General features: G+C 43.9%; 1 protein-coding gene across 1 annotated transcript in view; it reads left to right on the top strand.

Annotated features, from left to right (window-relative positions):
* The window catches only part of LOC135516336 (adhesion G protein-coupled receptor A3-like), a 61406-nt gene that overhangs the window by 9981 nt on the left and 36618 nt on the right, over positions 1-14807 (top strand). Inside the window, exon 2 of the mRNA XM_064940569.1 lies at positions 6714-6785. Coding sequence (XP_064796641.1) covers positions 6714-6785 — 72 coding nt within the window. The remainder of the gene's footprint in view (positions 1-6713; positions 6786-14807) is intronic.

Here is a 14807-nt window from a genome sequence, read left to right as displayed (position 1 = left end):
ACTGTCCTACAGTGGCTGAGTAGGGTAGGCCTACTGTCCTACAGTGGCTGAGTAGGGTAGGCCTACTGTCCTACAGTGGCTGAGTAGGGTAGGCCTACTGTCCTACAGTGGCTGAGTAGGGTAGGCCTACTGTCCTACAGTGGCTGAGTAGGGTAGGCCTACTGTCCTACAGTGGCTGTCCTACAGTGGCTTAGTAGGGTAGGCCTACTGTCCTACAGTGGCTGAGTAGGGTAGGCCTACTGTCCTACAGTGGCTGAGTAGGGTAGGCCTACTGTCCTACAGTGGCTGAGTAGGGTAGGCCTACTGTCCTACAGTGGCTGAGTAGGGTAGGCCTACTGTCCTACAGTGGCTGAGTAGGGTAGGCCTACTGTCCTACAGTGGCTGAGTAGGGTAGGCCTACAGTGGCTGAGTAGGGTAGGCCTACAGTGGCTTAGTAGGGTAGGCCTACTGTCCTACAGTGGCTTAGTAGCGTAGGCCTACTGTCCTACAGTGGCTGAGTAGGGTAGGCCTACAGTGGCTGAGTAGGGTAGGCCTACTGTCCTACAGTGGCTGAGTAGCGTAGGCCTACTGTCCTACAGTGGCTGAGTAGGGTAGGCCTACAGTGGCTTAGGCGTGAGTAGGGTAGGCTACTGTCCTACAGTGGCTTAGTAGCGTAGGCCTACTGTCCTACAGTGGCCTAGTAGCGTAGGCCTACTGTCCTACAGTGGCCGAGTAGCGTAGGCCTACTGTCCTACAGTGGCTTAGTAGCGTAGGCCTACTGTCCTACAGTGGCCTAGTAGCGTAGGCCTACTGTCCTACAGTGGCCTAGTAGCGTAGGCCTACTGTCCTACAGTGGCTTAGTAGCGTAGGACTACTGTCCTACAGTGGCTGAGTAGCGTAGGCCTACTGTCCTACAGTGGCCTAGTGGCGTAGGCCTACTGTCCTACAGTGGCCTAGTGGCGTAGGACTACTGTCCTACAGTGGCCTAGTGGCGTAGGACTACTGTCCTACAGTGGCCTAGTGGCGTAGGCCTACTGTCCTACAGTGGCCTAGTGGCGTAGGCCGACTGTCCTACAGTGGCCTAGTGGCGTAGGCCTACTGTCCTACAGTGGCCTAGTGGCGTAGGCCTACTGTCCTACAGTGGCCTAGTGGCGTAGGCCTACTGTCCTACAGTGGCCTAGTGGCGTAGGCCTACTGTCCTACAGTGGCCTAGTGGCGTAGGCCTACTGTCCTACAGTGGCCTAGTGGCGTAGGCCTACTGTCCTACAGTGGCCTAGTGGCGTAGGCCTACTGTCCTACAGTGGCCTAGTGGCGTAGGCCTACTGTCCTACAGTGGCCTAGTGGCGTAGGCCTACTCCCAACCAAAAGCCTGTGACTTCACTGACTTGTCTCAGTCAATGTGACTGTTTCACTGAATCCCCATCTGTATAGGCTATTTAGTTAATTGGTTTCTGTCTGGGCAAATAAGTGGAGGTGGTATAGCTCATCTATCACTGATCAGAAACATTTACCATGCAATCATGTAGCCCGAATCAAGTGTGGGTTTCTTATTTTGCTCGATTGCAGGCCAGCGGAGGTTGTGAGAGACTTCCATGTTTTTGAAAATAGGATTGCTATTATTTTCTATCGATATCATGATGAAGATGCTCTCAATGTAAGACCCTACGCCTGCTCACTCACAAAGTGGAGTGAGGGTAGGAAAGAGATGACATGTGGATCAAAAAAGCTTGGGCTCTGTTTCTAAATATATTTCAACACTAACTTATACGACAGCGGTTCCACACGTTCCCGTGACACAGGTTCAATTTTTTTATTTGGTTATATTCTTACTACAAAAGATGTGTGTTGGCTGTGTGTCTTGTCTGTTTTAATGAACAAAATAATGAACTATTGATTTCATTCAGTTGGACGTAACAAACTCAATATGCCATTCTATTGTTTTGTAAATACATCTTTATTAGTCTTATGTTTCTTAGGACCTGTCTAGACGAAGTGATAATGGATTTGTTTTTGACAGTGTATATTCAATGGATTTATTAAAATGGGACGCCCACCCACATCTGCTCACTACTACTACCACTCAATGCCGGCATGTACACTGGAGGTGTAACGAGGCATATGCAGGTAAGAATGTGGTAAAAATGTGCCTGTTTGTAAGGGGGTCATTGCCTGAAAATATATCTATTTTTTTTATGCAGTCAAACTTCTTACCCCTGTGTTTTCTAAAGGGTTATGTCTCAAGTGTTGAGAGAGCACCAGTTGACTTTGATTGCCTACTGCCTTTGAGGGGGTCGTATAGTGGTTGGCTTTTTTTCCTCAATCCCTGGTTAACTTTGTGCTAATAACCTGAGGCTGGTGCAATTCAAAGGCTGGATTTTCTCATGCAAAATGAGTGCAAACTTAGCCTCAAGACTGTGAGGCTCCTTCTGGGAAAGAATAACTGTAATATAGATTGTGTTTTTGTCTTTGAATTATTTGCTTCACTCCAAGAGCGTGCAAAGAACAGAATTATCCCAATGCATTTGGTGAAATGTTAGTTAACAATGGAGATGGTTGGGTTTGACAGCAAAGTTTGTGTGATTATAGGCTACAATTCATGTGATTTTTCAGTCCCTAGAACATTAGTGCATATTACATGAGATTTGTCTGGATCCCACTGCTCTTTTGTTCCTGGCTCATGCTCAAGGCGGTTTTATCTTTGCGTCAAGATAAGGGTGGTTCCCCTCCTCTGCCCCTGAGCCCTGAGGAATTTACCAGTGCCAGGAAGCTCGCAGTCAAATGTGAGATGGAGACAACCTACAGGTGGTGCTGATTTCAGATGCTAAGTACCTTCGAGTGTGACGCTCCGAATGCAGACGTGTAGGCGCTCCCAGATGTGTAGAAGCTCCCAGACGTGTAGACGCTCCCAGAGGCAAACGTAAACTGAGAAGCAGACACTTGCCTCTAGGCACTTGCCCTCTGCAGATCGAACACATTGAATTGGTCAAAGGTGTCAAGACTGCCAAAAGATTGTCCACCTTTTCTGGATATGGTTCTTCAGTGCTTGATTTATCTACCTATTGAGAATCAATACATGGTGTTGTAGCTGGCTACATTCACTTTTGAAATTTGTATTTTTATTTATTTATTTAACCTCTATTTAACTAGGCATGTCCGGCTCAGTCAGGCTGAAGTGGCTCAGTCTATAGGCCTACTTCTTTGCCGTGCTTCACATCTATTCTACTGCTTTACATCTATTCTTTACAACATATATTCTACAGCATTTACAACATCTATTCTTTACAACAAATATTCTACAGCATTTACAACATCTATTTTTTACAACATCTATTCTTTACAACAAATATTCTTTGTTGTAGGCTCCTAATATCTATCTACAATGCAGAACCCTTATCCCAATGAATATGTGAATTGTATGAGTGCTCAGACGGCAGAACTATAAACACGCATTGTTCAGAGGTCGTAGTTTATGGTAAACCTATATATACAAGTTAGTCTTTGCAGTCGTGCAAGCTAAGCAGTTCTCCTCGCACTGAGGTCACACACCAGTCAGAATGAGGGAGAGGGAGGGTGGAATGGAGGAAGGAGGGACACAAAGAGGGAGAGGAGGAGAGAGGGAGGGAGGAAGAGAGGGGGAAGGGAGAACAGAGCTCATGACTCTCAGGAGAAGCCTCTTACACAGATTTATTTTGACAGTTGGCGAGTCACAAGGTTGGAAGTGCATATTTATCCAGCCGGACTTGAATAATTCCTAAGAGTGTGTGTGTTTTGTAATATAGCTGTTATGTCTTTTAATTCTGAATACAATTATGTGGTTTTCTATGGAAGTAGCAGGGATATTTGTGGATAAACAAATCTGCAATTGTAGCTGCATGTGTCTACACGTCACTCAGGTCATGAGAGAGAAAATATATTGAACTTGTCATGAACGTATCAAACCCAATTTTATTGGTCACGTACACATTTAGCAGATGTTATTGCGGGTGAAGCGAAATGCTTGTGGCTGTATGTAATAACACAAACGTTCTGGGATAATAATGTAAGAAACAACACACACAAAAAAACATACTGCAGAGTTGCTGAGGAGCAAGAAGCAGTGCTACCATGTCTGTTGGTGCCATCTTCATGGCAGCAGAGAGCCCCCCCCCAAATATATAGATAAACATAATTCATTCAATGCATTAATTGCTTTCATCTTTGTGCTCATTATCATCTGTAAAAAAGCCATTGATGTACTTAGCATTCACACTGGAATTTAAATCATCCCTCGCTGAACCTTACAATAAAACATCATAGGCCATATAAATCTGGGTCAGACCAGTTATTCCTCAATGATTTTCTCGACCCAAGATCTTTGTGTGAATCCCCTGTGGCTCTGCCTAAATCATCAGTATGTGTCGAGAGCAGTGATAGACTTTGCAGTCTCGTTCCTCACCAAGCCCCGACATCTGGAGTTTCAGCACGCGGAGAAGAATGCACGGGCCACGGGGCCAGTCGTGAAACACAGGAACGGTTTGTGTTTCCTCTCTGAGGGGTTGGGAGCAGGGAAGAGAAAATATCGATAGTCTTCACTAGCCAACCCTGTAATAAAGTTAGTCCTCAACACCTGTAATGACTCCAATCTGGCCGGGGGTTGTCGGTACTGGTTGTGTAACCCACCACATCCCCTCCCGAAAGTCCAAAATTAGGATGACCACAACACAAGCCAGTTGGGTCTTCCCATAGGAGTAAACATCACTATTCAATTACTAAGCCTTGACAATTACAATATTGAATGAACACTTATTTTTAACGTAATATAATGCATAAATAAAATCAATTTAGCCTCAAATAAATAATGAAACATCTTCAATTTGGTTTAAATAATGCAAAAACAAAGTGTTGGAGAAGTGCAAATGTGCCATGTTAAAAAAAGCTAATGTTTAAGTTCCTTGCTCAGAACATGAGAACATATGAAAGTTGATGGTTCCTTTTAACATGAGTCTTCAATATTCCCAGGTAAGAAGTTTTAGGTTGTCGTTATTATAGGAGTTATAGGACTATTTCTCTATGATTTGTATTTCATATACCTTTGACTATTGGATGTTCTTATAGGCACTCTAGTATTGCCAGTGTAACAGTATAGCTTCCGTCCCTCTCCTCGCTCCTACCTGGGCTCGAACCAGGAACACATCGACAACAGCCACCCTCGAAGCAGCGTTACCCATCCCTCCACAAAAGCCGCAGCACTCGCTCTGAGACTACTCCATGTCTCAGAGTGAGTGATGTTTGAAACGCTATTAGTGCGCATCCCGCTAACTAGCTAGCCATTGCGAAAAGCTGCTGACAGAACTCACGAAAGTGCTCTTTGAATGAATGTTTACGAGCCTGCTGGTGCCTACCATCACTCAGTCAGACTGCTTTATCAAATCATAGACTTAATTATAACATAATAACACACAGAAATACGGGCCTTAGGCCATTAATATGGTCGTATCCAGAAACTATCATCTCGAAAACAAAACGTTATCGGCTCTAATTAATCGGCCATTCCGATTAATCATCGAACTCTACTTCAAATGTATGCTCTTCTGACACAGGACATTTTCTCTGCCGATGTGTGATACTTTTTGTTGAAGCCCCCAATAAAAAAAAAAGAACTAAAGCTTTGGTCATGTGATTGCACTAGTCTTGACATTTGAAACTCGAATTTCAAACGACATGTTTTCTGCGAGGCCTCTCCCGTTTTCCACCGTTGAATGAAGAGACCTTTGGTGCATTTATAAATTGAGGCACAATCTGATCTAAATAGATCGGTTGAATGATGGAGGTGTTATCAAATTGTGGACTGCTTTTTGAGTGGAGCTCCGTTGCCTGCCACAATGTTGATAACCTCATAGCATCTTCTGAGGGCTTTTCTCAATTTCATAAGAGGTTAAAAAGTACAATACTTGCTATTTTATCTGATTGAATAGATTATTGAGGTAATTCATTAAGGATGTGATGCATCTTACTATCTAGAAATCTGATTTATCTCAGTCAAATAAAGCATACTTTCATTGAGTCATTGTTGCCCTGACCTGGACTCGTCTGATCCTAGATTCAGCAATACCAGTGACTTGTGGATCTAGCCCCTATGAAACGATAATACCTGGTTGCCAACGACTCTATCATTATTGAAGTTTGAGACCAAACACCTGAACTGCCGGTGTCTACGATCAAGCCTATAACGTTACATCAAATGACTTCATGTAGCACTCTGGAAACAATCTCAAAGTGAGTCACAGCATATTTGGATCCGATTATTATACCTTTTAAACATCAAAGCGGAAGCGGGTTGACGGAAAGTACGCACCAGACGTTATCGCATATCGCCTACCTGGATGAATTGTACACTGTAGAGACACATGCTACCAATTTAGCATCATGGGAGTACACAGTGGGCAGAAGAAAGTTGTTTTCCCCTCTTCTCGGCGCTAGAGAACATTCCGTGAACGGAGGGTTGAGAGACAATGGGATTAATAGAGCTTAGCTTTCTTTCAGTGTTGATGGAATTAAACATGTCCATAGTAGGCTCCTCCTGGTTGGGTAATGAGCTCGTTGTAGTATGTGAAATGTAGTTTAGTTGAAATTCTACTAACACTAATTGCTGCTGAAAGCTGCTGTACTTTTGTCGTTAAAATGTGGTCTTTTGTGGTGTCTTATTGGTGTAGACATTTTTAGTGGTTGATACATCTCTTTTTTTTTCTTCACAGGATTTTAAGCAACAACAAAATTCAGGAATTGAGGAATGGATCCTTCACCGGGCTGTCTACTTTGGAAAGATTGTGAGTCTTATTATTTTTCATAATATTCTCATGTTTCCCACAAGCTCTGACCATGACAGAATCAACAATGAGTGTCAATTGTGCCTTTCATCCCTGTTTCCCTGTATATGCATTTAAATTGTGGCCGGCACAAAAAAAGGAATAACACTGCAATGTGCCAATCGATATCAAGAATCATGTCTTGCTCTTCACATGCTCTTTGACGAGACACACATTCACTGCACATCTATTGCAACTTACAACCGGTCAGTACAGAAATTCTGCATGACAATCCAGTAGATTTTAGAAGAATCAGGGGCCTTATGAAATGCATGTTGGCTTCATGCCAACAGAACATCCAGGTCACACAAAACCAGGAGGCATCCAGCACTTGGATGGCACTAGAGAGGGTTAAAAATAGGTATGGCCTCCAGGGTTAACTATTGTCGGACAATGGGATGCTCTTAGTAGGACCGTACTTCCGGAATGTGCCGGCATCTTTTCAGTGAGTCTTAAACAAACCTAATCACCCTTACCAGATATGCCATATTATAAACAGGGTGGTTCAATCCCTGAGTGCTGATTGGCTGAAAGCCGTGGTATATTTAAGCAATTAAGCACACAGGCACGGTTGGCGCGAGTGACTCTGAACTTACAATGGCTAGCCCCACGTCGTTATTTTTCTTGTGTGTTTTGCTATCGCGCTATTCGCCTCATGACCTCTGCATGTTTTTTTGAATACGAACTTTCTTTTCCCAACTGTGGGACAGGCTGTTTGTTCCCACATTTGGGACTCTGACTCTCTTGGTTACACGGTCTTTTGGCCTCCCATTCTAACCAGCTCTCATTGACTTTGTATTCATGTTACCTGAAATTACTGTACAATATGATCTTGTTGCCATCTGATGCACATTCAGATGTCATACATCAGCACTACAGAGCTCTCCCTGTACTATGCCGTGCCTTGATTGTATTATTGTTGGTGATATCTGGAAATGTGCATTTACACCCTGGCCCATCTACTGTTGGTCGCCCCAAACCTGACTTGGTATCTGCTTCACTGTTTTCTGTCTTTTAAATGCCTGGGTTTTCTGCACGTTAACACTAGAAGCTTATTTCCTAAAAAAAATATAAATTGAAAGTGTTATTTCAAAGCTCCTATCCAGATGTGTTGGTCATTACTGAGACGTGGTTAAGGAAGGGCGTTTTGAATACTGATGTTAACCCTTTCTGGTTATAACCTTTTTCGGCAAGACAGATCTTCCAAAGGTGGGAGAGTGGCACATTACCAAGGATAAACTTCAGTGCTCGGTTGTCTCCACCAAGTCTGTCCCCAAACAATTTGATTTGCTGACTTTGAGCATTTAAACTTTCAAATAGCTCTTTGTTGACTGTTGCTGGCTGCTATCGTCCTCCATCAGCACCGGCCTGTACCCTACCTGCCCTAAGCTCTCTCCTGGCCCCTTACACTAAATCTGAATTTGTCCTGCTAGGTGACCTAAACTGGGACATTCTTAAACCACCTGACCAAGTCTTAAAGCAATGGGAATCCCTAAATCTTTCTCAGATTATTACCAATCCCACAAGGTATGACTCCAAACACCCAGAGAAGGCTACTCTTCTTGATATTACCCATCAGGATTATTTGTGAGGATATCAGTCTGGTGTTTTCTGTAATGACCTTAGTGATCACTGTTTGAAAAACTTTAATGAGCAAGCCTTCCTTCATCAACTGGCCTCTGTAAAATGGTATAGAATCAGCTTGATCCCCTCTGAAGTTGCTTGGACCTTCCTTTTTGATATTTTCAGTGGTATTGTTAACAAACATACCCCATAAAGAAAATGAGAATTAAAAACCGGTTCAGCCCCTGCTTCGACCGTGATCTTGCAGAGTTACTCCACCTCAAGAATTGCATTTGGCGAAAGGCTCGGCACACGCATACTCAAGCTGACTGGTTCTTGTTCAGGCAAATGAAAAATAAGTGCAGTCGGGCTATCCGGAAGGCCAAAGTTAGTTACTTTAAGGAGCAGGTCTAATCCCAAGAAGTTCTGGAAAACAGTTAAAGACCTGGAGAATAAACCCTCCTCCTCACAGCTGCCCATGTCCCTTAATGTTGATGATGTGGTTGTTACTGACAAGAAGCGCATGGCTGGGCTCTTCTTCACTTCATTAAGTCAGGATTCATATTTGACTCAGCCATGCCTCCTTGCCCGTACTTGATGTCTCTAGTATTCTCTCTGGTATGCAATCTGGTTTCCGCTCAGGTTATGGATGTGTCATTGCAACCTGAAAGGTCCTCAATGACTTCACAATTGCCCTTGATTCTAAGCAATGTTGTGCTGCTATTTTTATTGACTTTGCCAAAGCTTTTGATATGGTTGATCATTCCATTCTTGTGGGCCGGCTAAGGAGTATTGGTGTCTCTGAGGGGTCTTTGGCCTGGTTTGCTAACTACTTCTCTCAAAGAGTGTAGTGTATAAAGTCAGAAAATCTGTTGTCTCAGCCTCTGCCTGTCACCAAGACTCAATCCTAGGCCCCACACTCTTCTCAATTTACATCAACAACAGCTCAGGTAGTAGGAAGCTCTCTCATCCATTTATATGCAGATGATACAGTCTTACACTCAGCTGGCCCCTCCCCAGATTGTGTGTTAAATGCTCTAAAACAAAGCTTTCTTAGTGTCCAACAAGCTTTCTCTACCCTTAACCTTGTTCTGAACACTTCCAAAACAAAGTTCATGTGGTTTGGTTATAAGAATGCCCCTCTCCCCACAGGTGTAATTTACTACCTCTTGGGGTTTAGAGCTTGAGGTAGTCACCTAATACAAGTACTAGGGAGTATGGCTAGACAGTACACTGTCCTTCTCTCAGCACATATCAAAGCTGCAGGCTAAAGTTAAGTCTAGACTTGGTTTCTACCCTGGTTCAGATGACCATCCTACCCTTGCTAGATTACAGAGACATCATTTATAGATCGGCAGGTGAGGGTACTTTCGAGCGGCTAGATGTTCTTTACCATTCGGCCATCTGATTTGTGACCAACGCTCCTTATAGGACATATCACTGCACTCTATACTGGTCATCTGTCTACCCGCCGATACTTATTTATTAAACCCTCTTAGGCCTCACTCCACCCTATCTGAGATATCTACTGCAGCCCTCATCCTCCACATACCACACCCGTTCTGCCAGTCACATTCTGTTAAAGGTCCCGAAGAACACGCATCCCTGGATGCGAGGTCCCTCGTCTTTTCAGTCCGCTGCAGCTGGCGACTGGAACGAGCTGCAACAAACACTGTAACTGTGCAGTTTTATCCCAGTCTCTTCATTCAAAGACTCAATCGTGGGCACTCTTACTGACAGTTGTGGCTGCTTCGCGTGATCTATTGTTGTCTCTACTTTGTCCTGTTGTCTGTGACCAATAATGTTTGTACCATGTTGTGTTGCTACCATGTTGTCTTGCTACCATGCTGTGTTGTCATGTGTTGCTGCCTTGCTATGTTTTCTTAGGTCTCTCTTTATGTAGTGTTGTCTCTCTTGTTGGATGTGTGTTTTGTCCTGTGTTTATATTAAACATTTGTATTTTTAATCCCCGCCCCCATCCCTGCAGGAGGCCTTTTGGTTGGCCGTCATTGTAAATAAGAATTTGTTCTTAACTGACTTACCTAGTTTAAATAAAAATAAATAAGGCATGAGGGGGTGTGGTGTATGGCCAATTGTGAAAGTATTCACCCCCCCTTGGCATTTTTCCTATTTTGATGCCTTACAACCTGGAATTATTATTTTTTTTTTTTTTTTTGGGGGGGGGAGTTGTATCATTTGATTTATACAACATGCCTACCACTTGAAGATGCAAAATATTTTTTATTGTGACACAAACAAGAAATAAGACAAAAAAAAATCTTGAGCGTGCGTAACTATTCACCCTCCCAAAGTCAATACCTTGTAGAGCCTCCTTTTGCAGCAATCACAGCTGTAAGTCTCTTGGAGTATGTCTCTAAAAGCTTGGCACTTCTAGCCACTGGGATTTTTGCCCATTCTTCAAGGCTAAACTGCTCCAGCTCCTTCAAGTTGGATGGGTTAGCTGGTGTACAGCAATATTTAAGTCATACCACAGATTCTCAATTGGATTGAGGTCTGGGCTTTGTTAGACACGTGCTTTATTTATTATAGACTTGGTCCTTGTTCTATATTGCCGTTATGATGCAGAATCCAATCCGAGCTTGTTCCACACACCAGGAATTTCTTAGTTTCTTTTCAGAAGTCCGAAGAATATCTAGTGATTCTAATGGGAGTAAAAATGATTCTGTGAGCTATTCTTACACCTGTTAGTGAGGAAGAATTTAGCTTAGTTGAAAGTATACCTATTACTTTGAGCTAGAGTGAGAGTTAGGAGAGCAAAATAAAGGTTAGTCAAAGTAAGAGTGAAGGCTAGAGAGGAGCAATGCAGAGAGGGGAGACTCGGCCTGCTCTACTTTCTCTGCCTCCCTGTCAATAGGCAGCAAAGACATTTATTGAGGCGGTGTGCTCTGTCAATATTGAGTGTGCTTCGGAACGATGGCATGAGCCTGCCGAAATTCATCGTTCCTGCCGCAGCGCAAAGCGTCTGTCTTTGGAGTTTGGAATCTCACCGCCCGTGTTTCCCCCGAGATTCAGAGGAAATGCTCTCGGCTCGTGTGTTGTGGACCTCTGGTGATTTATCGCTTTGGAATGGCTTCATGCAGATAAAATAACCAGACCATTAATAGCTTTTACCCAAGGCTACAGTAACAGATGACTGCATCGATGGGGAATTTTAAGGGCATATTTTCCATCAAATTTTTCCAGGTCTTGTTAAAAGGGTCAGGAATCTGCCCGTGGGAGGTACTTGAAACCTTTTTTGGCCGCAGTCAGTCATCTGGTATTGGTTCTGAAACCATAGCCAAGCGGTTGAAGGTTGGATAGAACTAACTCATCCCCTAATGTTGGGTCACAGTGATTTAAAGTTTGAAAGTTTTACCTAGAATGTACCTAGAATATCAGAATATCACTGCACTGCAATGAGTGCATGTCATACTCCGTGGTTCTTTGAGTTGCGCTTGGAGTAGCCACATGCCTGAACTCACCTGACTCTCAAATTGTTTACGGGTTTGGGGAGAGCTTCCCTCCTGGTTTTTATAAGTGGGTCAGATGCTAGAATTTCAGAGTGGAAGGCCGTAAGATGAACCAGGGGCTTTTTCTGACGCTAAGTGTAAGCCTCTTTGATCCTCCAACTCCGAGGAAGTCTTTTAGTGCTCTTTACTTCGTCTTAATGCATAGTATACGGCCAGTCGTTGCAGCTGGCGAGTTCATTCTCTGTGTGAAAGAACCGTGTAGCCAGTGGCGCATTTACCTTAGAAAGCAGCTCCCATTGTGCTCCCCCCCACCCCCACCCATCCAGTGAAGCTCTTTGCTTTGTCATTCTAATGAAGCCAAGCCAAGGCTAGAGGTGTCGGCAGAGGGATTCACACACAATGCCAGCCCGGCCTCATGCTGAAGCATCCCTGCTTTTCTGCCTTCCAGCTCCCTCCCTTCCTCATCCCCTCACCCTCTCTCCTCCGACTACAAAAAAATATTCTGTGCCCTGGTCTGTTTGCATGCAGTGATGCGCTTGCCCCCCCCCCAACCTTACTCCACACCCTCCCTCCTTTCTCAGACCACAGCCCTCAAAAAGGGGGTTTCTCCTCTGCTTCAGGTCTATCTGTCTGTGTGCATTGGTGCGTTTTGGGATTTCAGCTGGTTGTGTGGCAGGCAGTGGGGGGAATTGATTAGCCCTCTTCAGCCATGGCCGTGAAATCTCTGGGTACTGTGGCAACAACAGTGTTTTGTGAGGGCCAAAGGTGCCCTGGCATGAGATGAGGTCCACTGAGTCCACATTATTACCATCCTACACGGTAATATGAACCCAAGCCAGCTGCTGTCGCACAGTAATTCTCTCCCAAAGCTGACACGGAGTCAAGACAGAGGGAATGGTTATTATTATAAATGAAGCAGGGATAATCTCTTGTTATTTGAAAGGACTGGAGAGGTTTTGAGTTTCAAACGGAACCATTACTATGGGGAAGGACAGTATATGAGGAATGCTAGTATTTTATGCATGTAAGAGAACTGTAAGATTGTGTACCTGTAGGTTACCAACATTGCATAAGATAACAGGTTTCAAGTTTGTATTAGTCTTATGTACGGGATATGCGTGGTATATATCGTCCCATGTCGACTCCAATGCTTCCCACAGTTGTGTCAAGTTGGCTGGTAGTGGATCTCGACTCCAAATAGCTTGTTCCATCTCATCCCACAGGTGCTCAATTGGATTGAGATCTGGTGACTGGGCAGGCCACTGCAGTGAGATTAATTGACCGTCATGTTCGTGGAACCATACCTGAACAATCTTAGCCATGTGGCATGGTGTGCTATCCTGTTGAAAAACATGTATTTGCAGATGGATAAACTGCTGTCACAAAGAGGTGCACCTGATTGACAATGTTCAGATATCCTGTGGCATTCAAACGTTGCTCCACTTTTATCAAGGGGCCCAATGTATGAGAACCCACCCCACCATCACCCCATCATCTGTCTGCAATGTTGACATGCGGTGTGATGGATGCATGTGGTTTTCTCCATACCCATGTCCTCCCATCAGCGTGAAACAGCAGGAACCGGGATTCAACAGACCAGGCAATGTTTTTCTAATTCTTCAGTGTCCGGTGTTTTCGTTCCTTTCGTCCACTGCAAATGCAGTTTCTTGGGTTTTTTTGCTGAAAGAAGTGGAACTCTAAGATCTTCGGCTGCCATATACCCCATTCATGTCAAGCTACGATGAATTGTGCATAATTTTTGGGGTCTTTGGGCACTAAAGTTGGACTGGAGTGTCAGTTGACTAGAACTGTTGCTCTGCACAATTTGTGTCAGCCTCCTTTGTCCTCTATCAATCAATTACTTGTTTTCGACCACTGACCTGCCATTGGCTGGATGTCGTTTGGGTTTTGGACCATTCTTGATACACACAGGAAACTGTTGAGTGTGAAAAACCCAGAAGAGTTGCAGTTCGACACCTAGCACCTGCTACCATATGTTCAAAAGCGCTTACATCTTTTGTGTTGCCAATCCATTCACCCCCTGAATTGCACACATACACAATCCTTGTCTCAGTTGTCTTAAGGCTTAAAAATATTTCTTTAACCTGTCTTCTCCCATTCATCTACACCAGTGGGTCCCAAACGTTTTATAGTTCTGTACCCCTTCAAACATTCAACCTCTAGCTGCGTACCCCCTCTAGCACCAGGATCAGCGCACTCTCAAATGATTTTTTTTGCCATCATTGTAAGCCTGCCACACACACACTATACGATACATTTATTAAACATAAGAATGAGTGAGTTTTTGTCACAACCCGGCTCCTGGGAAAGTGACTAAGAGCTCATATAGGACCAGGGCACAAATAATAATCAATCATTTTGCTCTTTATTTAGCCATCTTACATATAACACTGTGAATAACTCACCACAGTTTAATGAGAAGGGTGTGCTTGAAAGGGTGCACATAACTCTGCAATGTTGGGTTGCATTGGAGAGAGTCTCCATCTTAAATCATTTTCCACACACAGTCTATGGCTGTATTTAGTTGTCATGCTAGTGAGGGCAGAGAATCCACTCTCACATAGGTATGTGGTTGCAAAGGGCATCAGTGTCTTAACAGCTGTAAGGGTTTTCCTCTGGTGAAGGAGAAGCGGACCAAAATGCAGCGTGGTGGTTATTCATGTTCTTTAATAAAGGAACTAGACATGAAATAACTAACAAAACAATAAATGAACGAAAACCTAAACAGTCCTATCTGGTGAACACAGAGACAGGAACAATCACCCACAAACACACAGTGAAACCCAGGCTACCTAAATATGGTTCCCAATCAGAGACAATGACTAACACCTGCCTCTGATTGAGAACCATATCAGGCCAGACATAGAAATAGACAAACAAGACATCCAACATAGAATGCCCACTCAGATCACACCCTGACCAACCAAAA

Source organism: Oncorhynchus masou, chromosome 27 (assembly GCF_036934945.1).
Source record: "Oncorhynchus masou masou isolate Uvic2021 chromosome 27, UVic_Omas_1.1, whole genome shotgun sequence".
Taxonomy (NCBI): Eukaryota; Metazoa; Chordata; class Actinopteri; order Salmoniformes; family Salmonidae; genus Oncorhynchus; species Oncorhynchus masou.
This window is presented reverse-complemented; position numbering and strand designations above follow the sequence as displayed.